The 20,436-nt window shown below is 37.4% G+C and overlaps 1 protein-coding gene across 4 annotated transcripts in view; it reads left to right on the forward strand.

The window, feature by feature from the left end:
* The window catches only part of MYO5A (myosin VA), a 196,133-nt gene that overhangs the window by 102,724 nt on the left and 72,973 nt on the right, over positions 1–20,436 (forward strand). For all 4 annotated transcript variants that reach the window (XM_069596495.1, XM_069596496.1, XM_069596497.1 and 1 more), the window contains exons 7-14: positions 923–1,004; positions 1,631–1,738; positions 3,778–3,884; positions 9,856–10,121; positions 10,743–10,824; positions 14,154–14,294; positions 17,028–17,153; positions 18,446–18,529. In XM_069596495.1, the coding sequence (XP_069452596.1) occupies positions 923–1,004; positions 1,631–1,738; positions 3,778–3,884; positions 9,856–10,121; positions 10,743–10,824; positions 14,154–14,294; positions 17,028–17,153; positions 18,446–18,529 (996 nt within the window). The remainder of the gene's footprint in view (positions 1–922; positions 1,005–1,630; positions 1,739–3,777; positions 3,885–9,855; positions 10,122–10,742; positions 10,825–14,153; positions 14,295–17,027; positions 17,154–18,445; positions 18,530–20,436) is intronic.

Here is a 20,436-nt window from a genome sequence, read left to right on the forward strand (position 1 = left end):
GCTTATAGTCATTGGTATATTGTTTGTTTGTTTAGGGTCTTCTGTCCATGTAATAAGTTTTCTTTACCAGACACCAGCCCCCATTATGCATGAAACCTGACCTTGGCCTTACTTGCTGTATTCTTCTGTCAACTGAGTTCAGCTGGTAGAGAATCTGCCTGCAGTGCTGGAGACCTGGATTCAGTCCCTGGGTTGGGAAGATCCCCTGGAGAAGAGAAAGGCTACCCACTCCAGTATTCTGGCCTGGAGAATTCAATGTACTGTATAATCCATGGGTTCACAAAGAGCGGACACAACTGAGTGACTTTTACTTTCACCTTCTGTCAACTGAATACACTGCAGAATTCAGGAGTATGATGATAGAATATAAGAATTACATTTTGTATGAGCAGTATTATTACATTGTATTTTGAAAGTATATATGTGGAAGAAGGCAGTCAGAAAATACTAAGAAATGGTCTTAGAATTGTACACAATTTATTTTCTATCTGAAATATATTTTTATTGACTTTTAAATATATAATCTAAATTGATATGGATGATGTAGTGCATTCATAGATTTCTTACAAATAAGTACAGTAGAGGGTCCGGTCTAAGATATGGGAAAGATGGGACTTTTTCCCCAGAGTGTTAGGAAGACCATGAATCTAAGAGGTACTGTGAGAAAATATGAGTATTGGGCCAACAGAGATTTTAGTTTCCCCAAAAGTCACTGATCTCATGACAGTGCCATATAGCAAGCTGTTTACTAGTTTAAAAAGCATAACTGTCATATATATTATGTTGAATGTGAACAACAGATACACTCACACAGGTGTGCATAGTTAATAAATCACTTTTCAATAATCATAGATATTAAACATAAAACTTTTCTGAGTTTTAGATTAAAATTCTCTAATTGAAAACTCTTGTTATTTCAAAGGCAGAAGAGGAGAGAAACTATCATATCTTCTATCAACTTTGTGCCTCAGCAAACCTACCTGAATTTAAAGCGCTGCGATTAGGTATGAATATGACATTAGATTTATTGTGCTGGTATTATCTTCTGTTTATTTCCAAGTTCATAACTTTACTTCTTAAAAAGGAGATTATCTTGTACTGAAATATTTATGGATGAAATAAGAGGTCTGCAGTTGGCCTTAAGATAACCCATGGGATGGATAAGGGGTAAGTGGCTGTATAAATGGAACAAGGTTAGTCTTGAGTTGATACTTGTTTAAGATGAGTGTGATGAGTACACAAGGGCTCATTATACTAGTTTCTCTACTTTTGTGTATGTTTGAAATTTGCCTTGTTTAAAAGGAAAGAAAATATAAAGGAGTTTATGTGGTAGAACCATATGAAGTCTCTGATGAAGAAAGCAGGAAAGTGTTTGAAGAAATTATCCTAGCATGTAGACTGAAATAACACATTTAGGAAAGGACTATTCACTTAAACTCTACAAACATTTTGCTCCATTATTTAATTTGAGTCTTGTATTAAAATGTAACTAAAAATGCAGACAGTCAGACTCCAGACTCTATACAATTAATTATGCTTTCACTGCCTCTAAAGCAGAATGGATATAAGGGTAGAAGTCAAGGCCTTTTCATAGACTGCAAATCTTTTAAATTTTTTCCCTTAATTGCAGGAGATGCAAATAACTTTCATTACACGAATCAAGGTGGCAGTCCTGTGATTGAAGGAGTAGATGATGCCAAGGAGATGGCACATACCAGGCAAGCCTGCACTTTGCTAGGTATGTAATCTTATCCTTGAATTCTTGGAAGCAATAGCTCTCTGACTCAAGCAACCTTTGATTTGGAATATTAGCTTAGCTTCATATTAAGTGGTGAAAATTTGGGGGAGATTTAGCTTTTTTTTTTCAGATTTAACATTCTTCATAAAAAACATTTGGACATCAAATGGGCATGGAGTTTCTCTTGGGGATGATGGGAACTATACTGAAAATATGTTATGGTAATGATTGTACAACTTTGTAAATTTACCCAAAACTTTTGAATTGCATACTTAAGATGAATGAGTTTTATGATATGCACATTATTCTTCAATAAAGCTATTTAAAACATACATTCAGGGCTTCAGGGGAAAGAGATGGGACTGCTTACTTAAATTTTTACAAAATCTCAAACGTAGAGCTGAATGAAATGGGTCTCTATTCAGAAACTCATGTTTTATAGGATTTTTTTGTGTATTTGTTTTTTTCCATTTTGGGTATGTTTTTGAGGCCTGGAAATGTGGTTGAGCTGGCTTGGTGACAAAATAATGTATTACATGTAGTTTATTTGTTTCTGAAATGGCTGTTCTGAAAGGTCACTGTTTTTGTTTCTAGATTTAAAAAATATATTGGATCTACATATAAATAAATTGACCTTTAGAAATGTAGTATACAACTTTTAGTGCTGAATTATTTATTTAAATCTTTCAGCATATGAATAACTCTAAAGTCATATGTTGGTATTTTGAGGAGTAACCTGAGATGAGTTAATTTAATTTAAAAGTATTGCTAATCAGAGTACTCTTGCCTGGAAAATCCCTTGGACGGAGAAGCCTGGTAGGCTGCAGTCCATGGGGTCGCTAAGAGTCGGACACGACTGAGCGACTTCACTTTCACTTTTCACTTTCATGCATTGGAGAAGGACATGGCAACCCACTCCAGTATTCTTGCCTGCAGAATCCCAGGGACAGGGGAGCCTGGTGGGCTTCTGTCTATGGGGTCGCACAGAGTAGGACGCGACTGAAGTGATTTAGCAGCAGCAGCAATCAGAGTATGATCCAGGACCACTATGGAGCTTGTAAAAATTTAGAATCTCAGACTTACTAAACTAGAATCTACATTTTAACCAGATCCATTGGTGATTCACATATGCATATTATAGTTTGAGAAACATTGCTTTACTTCCAGTGCTAACTCTGTTTATAAACAGAAAATTGTGAATTTGAAAAAGCCATAACGCAGGAGATGGTAGAAACATTCCTTGTAAAATGAACTCTGAATTACCTGTATGTGATTGCATTTTTGGAAATAATTTTAATTGTTTTACTTAAACATAATATATATCTAATATTTTGGAAAAATCTTACCTTATTGAAAAGTGAAGCCTCATCTGGTAAAACACCAAGGGCTGACCTGCATTCTCATCCTGCCTGACCTTTCAGGTCCTGCTCTAGTTCTTTGTTTAGGTACTCACTTGTCAGGCTGGGGCATAGCACCAGCCTGAACATTTTTAATTGTGTGGTCTCTTTGAATTATGCTTGGTCTGTAGTTAAAAGAAGTGATTGAATAATTTGGCTTAAAACAATCTTACTGAGCCACAACTTGCATTTAGAGTAGAGCTAAATAGTAGTGTTAGTAAGGTACTTAAATCGTGTGATGAATTTGTTTAGCACTTACCATGTGTCACACAGTGTGTTAACTTTACTAAGTGTAAATTCTCATTTAATGTTTACAAACTCCCTTTGAGATAGTCTCTAATGTCCCTGTGTCTCAAATCAGAAACTAGAAGGATGAAGGTGTCTGCCTGTGTGAGATGGCAGGTCAGGAGCAGAGCCCGGCTTCCAGCTGAGGTCTGTCTCACAAACCATAGTGCTAAAGTGCATCATGTATAAAGGTCAACAAAGGTGAAAGTGTTGTTAACTATGGCACATTATAATGTGTACAACATCTGGCAGTATTCAACTGTTAAAAATTAAACTCTTAAAAAGTTAAATTATCTGCTTTAATTGTTTAGTTCCTATTCTGAAATTAATCACTGTTCATTTACTCTGTTGTTTCAGGAATTAGTGAATCTTATCAGATGGGAATTTTCCGAATACTTGCTGGCATCCTACACTTAGGCAATGTTGTGTTTATGTCTCGAGATTCAGACAGCTGCACAATCCCTGTGAGTTCAGAGCAAGCTTCCTGTGATGACAGTTGATTTGTGTTTTAGTTTTGTTGATTCTTTATGGAAACAATGTGTTTGAAGTCTCTCTATTAACTAACATTAATAATTATCAGAGAGATAATTACTAGAAAGATACACTGTCTAGAGTAGAATTTTGAACCATTGATAAAGAAATGTGGATTCAGATCCCTGGTTCACAGTGATTGCTTGTGTGTGTGTGAGGGATAGGGGAGGAAAGAACTTGGGTATATGTGTGAGCTGTATAAACAGAGGTGGGAAATATTAGATGTGAAAGTTGGATTGGTGAGTCTACAGTGAAGATCTTGTTTGGCCCATGACACACATACTAGAATTGATAAGTTTATTTGTCCTGTGGAATATGGATTAAAAGTTACTGAAGAAATTGTTAGCAGTGATTACTCCTGGGAAAAGGAATTAGATGACTGGAGCGATATGGTGTCTTCACTATGATTTACATAGTCTTCCCCATGTAGAGATGACTACACACTGAGAATTAAAATCCAATTCATTTGTTTAAACTGTAATAAAACCTAATAGTCTCAGAATGTTCTCATCAGGCATTGTGATTTGCAGTATTTTCTGATCACCCCTATCAAAGATCACACACAATGCACACACTCACACATACATGTAGATAATTATTATTTGTTTTTTAACTTTGTTAAAATGGAGGCAGTTTTAATATTATTAACTCTTTTTTCATCTTGCTTCCTCAAGGATTATAATAGGAAACAATTCTGAGATTTATGTTTCACTCTTCAGACACCCAAGTTGATATTTGCAAATCTACATGTAGGTTAATTCATGTGACATAAATTTGGGTAAATTAGACTTTAGTTTTGAAATACATGTTTCAGCATCTCTGCCTGGGTTCAATCCCAGCTTTACTATTTATGCACTCTATGTTTTGGGGTGAGTTACTTAGCTTCTCTGAACCTTAGTTTCCTCATTTTTAAAATGAAAGAGTTTGTTTTTTACCAATTTTGGACTGGTTGCTCTGATCACACTTCATACTGGATAAATTATATTCTAAAAATATTTGTAATTAATACATAAGAACTTTAATAAATACATAAGAAATATTTTAATATATATATAAACTGAGTGAAAATAGGAACTCGGAACAGAGCAGAACCCTGAAGCATGGACTCACCTGAGAGGCGTTTGCTGAACCCAGTGACGTTGAGCTGTGGTTTTCATAGCCAAGTGGAGTGCAGAAGACAAAAAACAAAGCCTCAGACTCCTATAAACAGGGGAACAGGAAGGCAAACTTCTGCCTAAAGCTGAGACCCTAAATGAGGAACATGGTCACCACCTCCTCCAAGAGTACAAAGAAAAATCAAGTCTTTAAGCTAGGCGGGGGGTAAGGGGGAGGGCAAAAATAGTTCCCTAAAAATTTAGAGCAATGAGCTGCCCCTCATACTTATTTCCCAGTTTGTTTTCATAGTTCCTGGATGGTCCCCAACAGCAACATACACAAAACTTAGCTTAAATTGATCCTGGATTGGTAGTGCCCTGGATGCCTGACAGAAGCAAATGCAAACCCACCTTCAATCCAGGCCTCGACAGAGTCCCATGAGAAGAGTTACAAGAAATACTGACTCATAGTCAAAAATCTCAAATCTCGTGATACAACAAAATAGAAGGAGCTAGGCAAAACAACAGATAGCAGTCAAACCTACTAAGAAGGCTGAAAGAAATTAATAGCAGATTTGACACAACTGAATAGATAAGTGATAAGCTGAAAGACAGACATGAAGAAATGATCCAAAATGCAAGATGGGACCCACAGATGGAGCCCTTAACAATAGTTAAAAGAGATGAAGAATGGAGTAACAGAATCTAATTTTAATATAATGAGAATTTCTAAGGGAAAGAAAGAAGAGAATGAGGCAGACAAAATGTTTCAAGAGGTAATTACTAACAAATTTCAGAACCTGTGAAAATGACACTACACCACAGATTTGGAAAGGAGAAAAAATCCCAGATAGAATAAATAAAAAGAAACCCACCTCTAGGCTCACCATAATGCTACCACAGACAGAAAAATCTTGAAACACAAAGAAAGATAAGACATACTAGTGTTGAAAAAGTAGCAATTAAACTGATTGCTCACTTCCCAACAGCAATAATAGAAGTCAGAAAGCAGTGGACCATCTACAGTGTTCTAGAGTAAATAATTACCAACTTAGAATCATATATCCAGTAAAGATATCTTTTTAGAATGAGGAAAAGATAGATGTGTTTTTGGACAAATAGAAACTTGTGAGAATTTGTCACCAATAGGCCCTCACTAAAGGAAATATTAAAAGACATGGTTAAGACAGAAGGAAAGTGATCTGGATACAAGATCTAAAATTCCAGAGGGAATGGTGAATCAAAAAAATGGGCAAAATTGATTAATTAAAAGAATAATAATTATGAATTGAGCTTCCCAGGTGGCACTAGTGGTAAAGAACCCACCTGCCAATGCAGGAGATGAGACATAAGAGATGCAGGTTTAGTCCCTGGGTCGGGAAGATCCCCTGGAGGAGGGCATGGCAGCCCACTCCAGTATTCTTGCCTGGAGAATCCCACGGACAGAGGAGCCTAGCAGGCTACAGTCCATAGGGTTGCACAGAGTCATACACAAATAGTGTATTGGGCCACAAAATACTTTTTACAAAAAACTCATTACAGAGGGAACAGTAGTAGAGAAACCTCACAGACATTCCTGTAACCAAGCAACCAGTCAGCATCACATGAGTTCTGACACAGCCTCCTGAGGAAGGCACCGCACGCTTCTCTAGTATTCTCACCAGAAAGGCATGCCGAACCTGATCATGAGGCAACGTCGTACAGAACCAAACTGAGGGGCACACTACCCTTCTAAAGCATCAAGTTCTCAAAAGACAAAACAAAATAAAAGAGTGAAGAGCTCCTCAAATTAACAGAGATTAATGAAATAAGATAACTAACTTCAATGTACAAACCTAGACTGGATCCTGGACCATACAAGTGGGATCCTGGTCCCTAACAACCCGATTCTCAGAGGACACTATTAGGTCAGTCAGTAAAATTTACTAGGTAATAGGGTTGTATCACTGCTAATTTTCTGATTTTATTCATTGTACTATAGTTATATAAGATAATTTTAGGAAAATACACAGTAGAGTATTCAGTACCAAAAGGGCATCATACTTGCAACATGCTCTCAAAAGACTCTGAAAAATAATATGTATGTAGACGTATGTGAAAGAGTGAGAGAGAAAGAGCAAACTCAGTAAAATGTTAATATTTAGGGAATCTGGGTGAAGAAAATACTTTGTACTTTTTTTGCAACTTTTCTATTAGTCTGAATTTAGTTTAAAATAAAAAGTTTAAAAAACTAAAGTGAAAAAAAAACCAAAAACTAAAGTGCATCACCAGCCCTTTCTTCTTCCCAAAAAGATAATAAAGTACTGGATAGCAAAGCTTGTAGATTGGGATTGAGTGTTTGGAGTTCATGTTATTTAATTACATTAAGATAACTAATGTATCAATTCTTCTATCATAAAAACAGAAACAGAAAGTGAAGCTTTCAAACTAATAAAGAGGAAAACGAACTTAAAAAATAATCCAAATATAGCAAGAAAAGGAGAGAAATTTTTAGAAAAGGAGGGACAAGTAAAGGCACAAAAAAGGTACTAATAGAAATAATTACAAACGAACCAATGTTTTAGTTAATATGGATTGTCAGACCAGTTTTAGAATTTAGGTATATACTTTTGAAAGAAACATTCCTGAAAAATAAAGGTACAGATAGTTTCAAAGTAAAAAGTTGAGAAAAGACACACCATAATAGCTAGAAGAAAACCTGGTAGAGCTGTATTGATACTGGACAATAGACTTTGAGGCCAAAAGCGGTACTAGAGATAGAGTCACTATGTACTGATAGAGATTTTTATTCACCAGGAAGATGTAATAGTTCTAAACTTGCGTGTACTTAATGATGTAGTCTCAAAGTATATAAAGCAAAAGATTACCACGAGAATAAAAAGGAAATCTGTCACAGTGGGATATTACTGACTTCTCTCAATTACTGATAGGTAAAGAAGTCTAAAAATTAGTCAAGTTATAGAAAATTTGGACCAAACAGTTAACAACGTTGCCCTCATAGAACAAAATGGTAGTACCATTCAAATAAAATGTTTAGAGTGCTGATCCACTTCTAAATGATGTCACACAATTCATAGATAAGTGGATGAAATAAGCTGCTTATTCAAGGGAGTTGATCCATGTTGATGGTGATGGTGCTGATTTGTGTCTGAAGTGGTTACTTGGGAGGAGGGAACGTGAAAGAAAAAAGGGACTGCTTCAGTGGGAAGGGTCAGGGGAGGAAGGTGTCAAGAGACCTAGGGTTTAATGACAATTCTGACATAAACTGGTGGTGTGCTTTTTGCCAAGCTAGTCTTTTGGATGTTATGTCCTAATTTGTCAATTAGAGATAGCAGTGTTCACCCTGCCTGTTCCTCAGGAATGTTATCAGATGCAATTGAAACATGTGAGTGAAGATGTTAAAAAATATAATGTACTAACATGAGTTAAATTAAATAAGTATTTTTAATTTATGAATACTTTGCATGCCTACTCATGCAAAACCTATGGAAGACATTGTAGGGGATACAGGGATCCCTATAGGTAAGGGGTTCCCAACCTCCAGGATCTAATGCCTGATGATCTGAGGTGGAGCTGATATGATAGTAACAGAAATAAAGTGCACAGGAAATATAATGAATGCTCTTGACGCATCCCCAAACCATTCCTCCACTCCACAATCCATGGAAAACTTGTCTTCTACAGAGTCAGTCCTTGGTGCCAAAAAGGTTGGGGATCCCTGCCATAGATGATGCAGGGGATCCTTAGATTAGAAACACTAGTCTAAGAAGCCACACACACACACAAAAAATAATAAATAAAAATTAAAAAAAAAAAAAAGAAGCCACACAAATAACTATTAAGTTGTCTGTTTATAACCTTTTAGTATCTCCACCTCACATCTCCCTGCCGTTGGCCCTCATTGCTCTTAGAGGAAAGACCAGCCATGGAACAGCCTCTGGCTTCATCCCCTACGTTATCTCCCTCACGTAGCTTCAATCCCTCACATCTCTGGTTTCCCTCCCACCACAGGACTTTTATACCAGATGTCCCCTCTACTTGGAAGACCCTTTCACCAAGTTAACCCCTTCTTATTCTTCAGATCTCAACTCCATTTCTCAAGGCCACTGTCTCCTGTCTCCCTGAATAGGGCACATTCCTTACACATGGAATCTTAGTATAGTGTCCTCCTTTGTAGTAATTTTAATTTTAGGGAGCAGTCATTTAGTTAATGTCCATTTCCCTTAGTGACTATAAGTTCTAGGAGCACAGGGTGAAAGCAAAAGTGTTAGTTGTTCAGTCATATACGACTCTTTGTGACTCTATGGATGGTAGCCCACCTCAGTCCATGGAATTCTCCAGGCAATAATACTGGAGTAGGTAGCCAGTCCCTTCTCCAGGGGATCTTCTTGACACAGGAATCAAACCCGGGTCTCCTGCATTGTAGATGAATTCTTTTACTCTCTGAGCCACCAAGGAAGCCGGTACATGTCTATTTTTTTCTGCTGGCATATAATATATTTGTAGACAAGCTGACTCATTCTCTGACTGACTAAATGAATGTGCCTGAAGATGAATGCAAATAAGTACAATAAAGAGACAAAGGAAGAGGTCATTTTTTGAAGTGAGTCCTAGAAGAGATTACAAAATGCTGCCTAGATTCTGGTTTGATGGATGGTTGTGATTATCACTGATCAGCTTCAGATGCTCTTGGTGTTTGTTGTAGCAGAGAAATTGTCAGGTTTAATTGTTACCTCTTTGTTAATATTTTTTTAGTAAATTCTTACTTGATTGATCTGGTCCTAGGAAATAACCCATTCTCTTTTGTCAGCCCAAGCATGAACCCCTCAGCATCTTCTGTGACCTCATGGGTGTGGCCTTTGAGGAGATGAGTCACTGGCTCTGCCATCGGAAGCTGGCCACTGCCACAGAGACGTACATCAAGCCCATCTCCAAGCTGCAGGCCACGAATGCCCGTGATGCACTGGCCAAGCACATCTATGCCAAGCTCTTTAACTGGATTGTAGATCATGTCAATCAGGCACTCCATTCTGCTGTCAAGCAGCATTCTTTTATCGGTGTGCTGGATATTTATGGGTGAGTGTATTTGGCTTAGTGGTCTGAGCATTTCTTTCTAGACATTATCTAGTAACTCCAAGTAGGCATTTGATTATGTCTGCTACTGGTGAGCTAAAGGGAAAATTAGAAGACAGTTTTTTAAAGCCTAGTTTCATTTGCTAGTTTGCCTACTCTGGGTGCCTTTCTTTAATGTTTAACCCCTTCCTATACATTTGTGCTTTTTGATGCCTAATTTTTCATCATCTGGTTCACTTTTCAAAAAAACCTATGACATTTCTATTCCCCTCCTTTCTGTGTTTATGTAAACATGGTGAATCTGTGAATTGACAAGAGCAGTAGCTTTATCGTAATTCGGATTGTTCCCTACTTGGGGGTGAATATGCCCTCAAAAATTCATACTATTGAATATATTCACATGCTGCAGCCTTGAAAAAAAATCTCTGCCACTTTGCTGATGTCTATCTGCTGGGTACATATTTCGTGTTACTAACTTAGAAAGCCTTATCTTCACTGATGTGGAAAGTAAGTTTTGCAATGTTAGGGAATTTCCTATTTCTCTCTAATGTGCACATTTTTAATGTTTTTTAAAAGCTATTTTTTCCTTTTTCTCCTCTTCCCATATTATTTTTGATTTTACAGATTTGAAACATTTGAAATAAATAGTTTTGAACAGTTTTGCATAAATTATGCAAATGAAAAACTACAGCAACAATTCAATATGGTAAGAATTTTCTTGCTTAAATAATATTCTGCCAAAAATTATTCTTTGAATTCCTGGTATGTGTTTAAATACTGGCTTCTGAAGTGAAGTTATGAATTTCAGTTATTATCTATGGTTTAAAGCAGTTAAACTGCTGAGGAACTTATGATTAATGAATGATGCAACCCTGGAAAGATGTTTATGGTCCAGATTGGATTCAAGGTCATCTGCTGTCTGAGAATAGTTAAAATTTGGTCCAAATAAATTGAGAAAAGGAAGCAGAAAATGTTTTAGATAGTGACATAAGGGTGTGAAACTTTGACCCCAGGGATATCATTCAGTTGGTCGTCCCTGAGGCTAACTATATGTGGAGTTAATACTATCTTAGCCCTGGGTGTTCTTTGAAAGGAATGATGCTAAAGCTGAAACTCCAGTACTTTGGCCACCTCATGAGAAGAGTTGATTCATTGGAAAAGACTCTGATGCTGGGAGGGATTGGGGGCAAGAGGAGAAGGGGACGACAGAGGATGAGATGGCTAGATGGCATCACCGACTTGATGGACATGAGTTTGAGTGAACTCTGGGAGTTGGTGATGGACAGGGAGGCCTGGTATGCTGCAATTCATGGGGTTGCAAAGAATCGGACACGACTGAGCGACTGAACTGACTGACTGAACTCTTACTTGCTGTATTAAAACCTTTAGACTATTTGATCTTTGTAAAATATTGCATAAAATATTGTACTTTGATAAAAATTTGGACCCTCTTTTTAGCAAATTAAGCTACTTAGTGCAGGGAAATAATGTAGAAGTGATCTTAAATTTTTAAGCTGTTTCCATAAGAATGTGACTAGTATATTTTGTGTCTCTGCATAAGGAATATTAATAAAAACCTGTCAGACACTAAGTGGAATATTATTTTTTCTCAAGGTTTTCCTGAGTTTCTCAATACTTTAATCAACAGCAGAGCCTTCTGCTCTTTCCCAGAATATTTTGGCACAAGGTGACTGGAAGTATTAAGGAACTAACGCCAGCCTCATTAGGGACTGGCTAATTTGTTTATTTCTCGAGGACCTCATGTCTCTGCATGTGTGTTTCTGACTTTCTTGTTTTCCTTTCCCTCTTTCTGTCTCTATCCATCTGTTTCTTCTCTCTCTCTCTCTTTGCTCATACACACACACACACACACACACACTGCAGCTTAGCCTCTCTCTGCACGAGAGAGGCTTCCCTCTTTCTCTTATTTCTCTTCTTTCTCTCTTCCCTCCCTCTTATTATCAGATGGCATATATTTTCCTTCAGATGGTGTATATTTTGTCTAGGTTTTTGCTTCCTCACTTACCTCACACTTCTTGTGAACAAGCAGTGGTTGAGGTGCTTCTGTCTTCTTAACTTACTTAAATCCCATTCATCTTGACTTCTTGCAGCGTCAGCTTTCACTGTTAATTGTCTGTTTCCCAGTTCTTATATCTGAGAGAAGAGAATGTGCTTAACCCAGTTCATTTGCCCATCAGAGATCTCTGGCCCTTGACTAGCTGTGTCTTGCAGCATGGAGTCTTACAGTAAAGAACCTGGTGCTCAGGCTGCTCCCACAGCAGGGGCTGTGGGGTGGGCGGTGGGCAGGAGAAACATGGTGACTGGCAGGTTTAGTGCTTGGAGTCATTACCTTATCGAGTAAGCATCTCTTGTTATATTGAACCTCATGCCCTTAATTTTGCAATTAAGAATGGAAAATTTTTGAGGTCCCATGGATTTTGCCAAACTAGACATAGAGACTTGTATGAGAAACAGGCCCTAAAGTTTGGAGCAGTGTTTCTGTGTCAATGTGAAGACCACACTGCATTTAGATTAATGAATTAAAGGAAGATAGGACTCATTTGTGAGGAATTATTGGTACCATCAGCCAGGGCATCTTGCTTACACATGGTGCTCCATTTGCCTTCTCATTAATCAAAAGAGCAGAATAAATTTGCTTTCTAATTAGCATTACATAAATATTCATATGTATGACAAGTTTTTTTTTTTTTTAAACTAAAGCTTTCACACCTGGTTAGACTATGAATGCTGCAAATGAGCCAAGAACAGCATTATAATAAGTATAGAATAAAGTGGGAAAGTTCCAGATGTGTGAGGAGAATAAAGTATCAGAAATCTTGGTAACCCGTAGGTTTCATGGGGGTTTGGGTTCTAGGAAATATGTGTTGTCTGGTAATAGCCACAGAGGGATAATCTTCCCAGAAAAGCTGCAGGACATGTGAGAGAACCAGTGTGACAAAGAAGACAAGAAAGGAAAGCAGAACCCTGCAGGAAGAAATGAGTACAGGTCATTAGCACCTATAGAAACTAGAATGTGTGGGTTGGTGCCATTGGCTGATCAGCTTGATGCGGTGCTTCTATTGGCCTTCCTTCCTAGACCAACCTAACTACCTTTCCCTGCAGACCTCGGGTCACACAGCCCTTCCTCAAGGAAGCCTTTTCTTGCTACCATGTTCCAGCTCAGGGACTCCTGAGCTCATAGCTGGCCATTATTTTTCTCTGGAACATTATTACAGTTTGTAATTCTGTTTCTTGTGATTGATTTCTGTCTGTTTTTCTCACTAGTCTTCAAAGTCTATTAGGGCTGAGTCTGTGTCTATTTTGCTAATGGTGTGTAGTGACTGGGACATGGTAGACAGTCAATACATATTTTTGCTTAAGTGAGTGAATGGAGATGAGAAGCAGTGGCTGAAGCATTTAGCAGAAATAGTAATGTGTTTGTAGTGGTTGCAGCTGCTGGCAGAATAGGATGTAGAAGCCAAAAAAGTGAGCCATAGATTCCCTGACTGTGGAGGATAATCAAGGCAGACACAAAAGACCAACTGTTATCTAATTCTGAGGCACATGAACTTCAACACCATGGTTCCTTAAAAGAATTACTTTGTCATGCTGTAAGCATCACCCAGAATGTTTCAGTAGTCTGGAGGGCATCCTCTCTGCAGGTTGTTCAAGGCCAGCTAAGGCATTTCTATGCCCATATGGTTAGCAACACTGTGCGATAATTTAAGGGGCCAAAAGTACATAGTGTGGTTTTGGATATGTATATATCAAAAAATCAAAAGCTGCCACACTTATCAGATATTTAAATATTCACATACCTAGATTTTCTTGTTTGCCAAAAATCCTATGTAGCGGAGATTTCTCCACGTGTGGTTTATATTTGCTTTCTTATATTGTTCTCTGCCTGTAAATCGTGTTTCTCCAAGATTGCTGCTAGAAGCCATTGACTGTCTCAAATTCTGTTTTATGCATGTTTATTGACTAACATTTATGACAGTAATATAGTAATGCCAGTTTTTTTCTTTTCCATTTCAGCACGTTTTCAAATTAGAACAAGAAGAATATATGAAAGAACAAATTCCATGGACACTCATAGATTTTTATGATAATCAGCCTTGCATTAATCTTATAGAATCTAAACTGGGCATTCTAGATTTGCTGGATGAGGAATGCAAGGTAAGTATGATTTTCTGATGTATTTAATATATCAAAATTGTGCGTTGAGGTAAAATGGTAAATAGGTTTAAGCAGAGATTCACTAGTATACCATGAAGCGCCACAGTGGCAACAAGTGGGGGTTACCCTAACTTGCATTCTGAAGGATCACTAGCTCCAAAGGGTTCAAAATATAGTTGAAACTAGGAGAATCTCCCTTCCCTTTTCAGCTGTTTCTAAGTTATGTGAAAAACTGGCATTAGATACAGCTACTACCAATTTTAGCCACTTTTGTTGTTGATATGCTTATATTTGGTACTTTTGTTCAATGGTATGATATAGTTCAGGAAATGTAAGAAATTGTGCAAAAGGTATTTTGAATAATAGTTCTAAATATCTATAATTTTAAACTTGACTAGTTGTTCTTTATTACTTATATGTATGGTAGGTAAAGAGTTTTAGTTTTAATATTTGAAGATGCAGCATGTGGAAAAAATATTGGATCCCTGGCTTCACTGATGAGTGATTCTAGACAACCTATCTTTTCCCTTAGTTGTTCTTTAGTTTATATGTCATTTAAGTTACAAGTTCATGTACACTGATCCTCCTAAACATCCAGATTTCTTACAATAAGAATGTAAAGACAAATACTGTATGTTTTCACTTATATGTAAAATCTAAAAAAATAAAATGGACAAATGAATGTAACAAAACAAAAAGAGCCTCCTGGATCCCAGAGCACAAACTAGTGGTTTCCATTGTGGAGACGGTTGGTGGGAAGGGCAAGACAGGTGCAGGCAGGATTAAGAGGAACAAACTACTATGTATAGGACAAACAAGATGCAAGGATGCAATGTACAGCACAGGGAATGTAGTCAGAGTTTTATAGGAACTTCACATGGAATATAATCTACAAAAATATTGAATCACTATGTCATACTGAAACTAATATAATACTGTACACCAACTATACCTTCAATAAACAAAAAGAATACATGTAAAAGTGCTCAGTTTCACTTGAAATTAAACATAAATCAAAACAAAAATAAGACACAGCTTTTTACCTGTCAAGTGAGTTTAAATTTGATAATACCAAATTAGCATTTATTGCATATATACTCTTGATGAAGGACAAAAGTTAGTAGAACATATTTTTGAGGAATATTTATCAAGATTTTAAATACACATAGCTTTTGAACCAGAAGTAGAAATGCTGAGAGTTTACCCTATGAATATACTTACAAAAGAATCCAAAGTTTTTCTTTAAAAGGAGCCATTGTGGCAGTTTTCATAATAACAAAAAATCAGTAACAACCTAGTAGTCATAAATACAAGAATGCTATTATTAAGAAAAAAAAAATACAAGGATGGCTAAGTTGAGAATCCCTCTTGGCAAATGTCACATTGCACATGAAAATATGTGGGTTATTTTTAAATATCTTTTGATACTGATTTCTAGCATAATTCCACAGTGATAAGAGAACAGACTTTGTTTAATTTCAATACCTTTAGACCTTGAAATTTTTGCAACTTGTTTTATACCCCTGGATATGTCCCAGTGTCTCCTTGTTCACAGTCTATGGGAACTTGGATAGAATTTGTATCCTACTGTTGTATAAAAATTGTATAAATCTTAATTATGTTGAATTGGTTCACAGTGCTTTTCAGATCTAGTAGATCCTTCTACTTCTCTGTATATTCATTCTATTAATTTTTGAAGATTTGATATTGAAACTCCAACTAAAAATCTTAATTTATCTACTTAAAAAATACTTGTAATATATAGTGAAACTATATGTAACCTGGTTTTATATTTTTCAAATCTCCTGTAAATGTGTTATCATACTTCCTTAATTTAGAAAAATAAAAATTTTTAAAAATGCAAGGAGTTTATAGAATGATACTATTTGTATCCATGCCTTTAAAGACAGATAAAGCAGTTGGAAATGGTGAGAGGAGACTATTCTCTGTTTTATACCTTTCTGAATTATATAAATAATCTACTATGTGCAAATGTTGTCTTTATTTAACAAATTGTTTGAAATATATGATAATCATGGTATGTCATCTTTCATTTGTGAGGCTTTCATTGCTATAAAAGTATATTGAGTGTTTATTTGATGACCCTTGGTCCAGGCAGACTGAGTTAGTCAAAGCTTGGGCTGAGTCACCCATGGGCAGGTCTCAATTGTTGCTTTTCGTTCCCAGGTGGCGCTAGTGGTAAAGAATCTGCCTGCCAGCGCAAGAGACGCAAGATCCCTGGGTCAGAAAGACCCCGTGGAGTAGGAAATGGCAACCCACTTTAGTATTCTCACCTGAAAAATTACATGGACAGAGGAAAACACACACACACACACACACACACACACACACCACCTCCCCCCCTTCACACACACACACACACCCCAATCATTGATTTGGGACCTCTGAGAGAGAAATGTGAAAGGAATGAGTTCCTGAATTGGATGTTAAAGTTGTTGCTGCTGCTGCTGCTAAGTCACTTCAGTTGTGTTCGACTCTGTGCGACCCCATAGACGGCAGCCCACCAGGCTCTGCCGTCCCTGGGATTCTCCAGGCAAGAATGCTGGAGTGGGTTGCCATTTCCTTCTCCAATGCATGCAAGTGAAAAGTGAAAGTGAAGTCTCTCAGTCGTGTTAGGCAAAGCCAAAACACAGTCTCTTGGGTGATGCATCAGAAGAACCCCATAACAATATTCACCTTGTTTTCTTACTCTTTTTTTTCTCCTGAATGTAGATGCCTAAAGGTACAGATGACACTTGGGCCCAAAAATTGTACAACACACATTTGAACAAATGTGCACTATTTGAGAAGCCCCGCCTATCAAACAAAGCTTTCATCATCCAGCATTTTGCTGACAAAGTAAGGAAGCTTTATTATCTCTTTTCTATTTGAATACTTAAGTTCAAAGAGGAAAAAAATCACGAATCGATAAACAGCAGTTTTTTCTTTGCTGAGCTTTCATTCTTTAGCTCTTTTTAGGAAAAGTAAGCTTAATTGTTGGCTTATTGGTTTAACCTAAATGGAATTATATTATTGAAATAAGTGAGTGTTTACAGTCCTGTATCTATAATTCTGAAATCCAAGAAACTGAAATACGCAAGTATTTTCATAATTCATTTAGTGGCTAAACCTGATCTTTGACCTGAAGTAAGATGAGGTTATTTATAGTCTTTATTTACCCCAGTTAGGTGGATATTTATATATTTCAGTGTAGAAATATTAATATGTTTGATTACAGATTGCTGCTTCAGATCTACTTAAAGATTCTACTTAAAGATTCTGGATAGTGACCCTAGAGGTTTCAGAAAAGAAATTATAGACGAGTGTGGCCCTCTGAGATTGATTGGGTGGGTCCCTGCTAATAAGGCATGCAGGCCTGCTGCTTCACAGGTTCTAGAGTCTACTCAGAACATCTGGAGCTGCGACACTAGTTTATATTTCAAGGAGGTTGTGGGGGTAGGCTTCTGGTCAGCGTCCCATGGTCCCTGCCAGCAACTGAGGGTTTTCAGAGTCTGTCCTGTGTCTAGCTGGAGATCTTTGGATGGCTTCAGGGCCATCTAAGGGCTTTGTTCTACAGTCTGGGGACCCTTGAGTGGTAGATAGCTGAAGTCTTTTAGAAACAAGGAGAGTCCAGTCTCATGTAGTCCTACTTACCAGCTCATACAGTATTTACCCAGCCTCCACCTCTGTCCGTGATCATCACTTCAGCTTCCTGCCAGATAGCTGTTTGTTCCTTCTGACCCTCCCTCTCACTTCAGTCTCTTCTTCCCAAATGAGACTTTCCCCTGCGGAAAGGTGAAGCAGATTTGGAGGAGATACAGTGGTTGGCCTTGGGGGAGCTCTCTTTGGTTTACCTGAGAGAAGAGAACAGCTTCTTATTAGTCTGCTTATGCATGAATTGGGATCATCTTTTAGATCACAGTTAATCAGCACTGCCACTGTTCTCTAGGAAAAGCAGTATTTGAGAGTTTTACTCTGGAGTTAACATGCTTCTTACCAAGAATGATACTAGTTTCTTATAATAAAACTAATAACACTTCACTGAGAGCCCATCATATAGCCTGGGCCTAATACTTATTTTTGTTGTTGATGATAAATTGTATCTATTCAAAGCTTTTATTAGCTAAGAAGATTTTCCAATGTGTTTTCAGGTGGAATACCAGTGTGAAGGCTTTCTGGAAAAGAATAAAGACACCGTTTTTGAAGAACAAATTAAAGTTCTTAAATCAAGCAAGGTAACCTTGTATAGGCTTTCTCCAATTAGGATATATTCATTAAAATGTTTATGACTTAAGCATTAGCTTTTTAACATATTATAATAATAATTTTTCTAACAAAATCAGCCCTACTGTTGATTTAATTTATCAAATAGATGTGTCATGTAGCATTTTAAATGCCTTACAAATGTTAATTCATCTAATCCTATGATGAGGTGATATTATCACTGCTCCCATTTTACAGAGGAGGGAACTGAGGTATAGAAACTTTGTAGCTAGTCAGTTTCCAAGCCAAATTAAAATTCAGGCTGTTGAGCTGAGAGTCTGCATTTTTAACCACGATGCAGTGGTATTTTATGTGAAATTATTGCCTCACAGCAGTTCTAGGCTCTCTTGTGCCTTTGAGAGATATCATGAGAGAAAATTGATGGTTTTTGGTTTTTGCTATGTCATTTTGAAGGGATGCACCAGAAACATGGCCTTAAGCACTCCATCCAGGTAAAAACTGACTTCTAGATCACTGAGTGCAATTTCAGATGTGGTCCGAAGCACTTTGAAATTATTCTTCTTAGGCTTAGATACCAGAAACACTGCATTCTAGTAGGAAAACAATATTCCAGATTGTAACAAACTGTGATGTGTATCTGAAGTTGATTATGAGGTCGATCCCAGCCTCCACCTTCTGACTCTCATCAGAAAAGCACTGGGAGGGGAGCACGGCTCATGTCCATCCTATAGGGAGCACACCAGGATGTTAGTTATCTACTTAGTTTAACAAAGTAGATATTCAAGTATTCAGTGAAAAGTTAAAAACATTCATGTGAATTCTTACAAATTTCTGACCAGCACTTTCTGTTTTTTTCTAAGAAAGTCCTTTAACTTCAATGGAACATTATATGAACATTTTGATTCTTGTTTTTGAAATAAAGACTTTTACTTTCAATAGAAAGATCATATAAGGACCAAATTCTACTTTTAACCCTCAGAAAATAATGAGTCTATAGTCTTAACTATCTGTAGGAAAAGTCAGTTTTTCACTTATCCTTGTAAGCCCTGATTATTAGTGCTTTATAACTCATAGGAATGATGTGTAAGAGAAAATACTCTCACAGTGCCAGTCATTGATGTTGTTTAGTTTTTGTTGTTGTTCAAAAACAGTCAGGTCCGACTCTTCACGACCCCATGGACTGCAGCACCCTGGCCTCCCTGGCCTTCACTATGTCCTGGAGTTTGCTCAGACTCATGTCTGTTGAGTTGATGATGCCATCCAACCATCTCATCCTCTGTCACCCCTCTTCTTCTGCCCTCAATCTTTTCCAGCATCAGAGTCTTTTCCAACAAGTCAGCTCTTTGCATCAGGTAGTCAGAGTATCGGAGCTTTAGCTTCAGTGTCAGTTCTTCCAATGAATATTCAGGGTTGATTTTCTTTAGGATTGACTGGTTTGATCTCCTTGCAGTCCAAGAGACTCTCAAGAGTCTTCTACAACTCCATGTTTCAAAAGCATCAATTCTTTGGTGCTCAGCCTTCTTTATGGTCCAACTCTCATATCCATACATGACTACAGGAAAAACGATAGCTTTGACTATACGGATCTTTGTTGGCAAAGTGAAAAATCATGGAATTCTAATGGTAGTGCTCTAAATAATTTAGCTTACACAGAGCATTCATTAATTCTTATTCCCCAGGCACCCCAGTCATAATCTTTTGTGACTTTATTCTGAACTTTTCTGATTGGATAGTGAATCCTTAATTTCCAGAAAGTAGCTCTGCATTCTGAGGAATCATTTGGAGTGACTTCCAGTCTCTGTGGGGCTTCCCAGGTGGCACTAGGGGTAAAGAACCCTCCAGCCAATGCAGGAGACATAAGAGACGTGGGTTCGATCCCTGGGTTGGGAAGATCCCCTGGAGAAGGGCATCTTCTCAG

This window comes from Ovis canadensis, chromosome 7 (genome assembly GCF_042477335.2).
Source record: "Ovis canadensis isolate MfBH-ARS-UI-01 breed Bighorn chromosome 7, ARS-UI_OviCan_v2, whole genome shotgun sequence".
Taxonomy (NCBI): domain Eukaryota; kingdom Metazoa; phylum Chordata; class Mammalia; order Artiodactyla; family Bovidae; genus Ovis; species Ovis canadensis.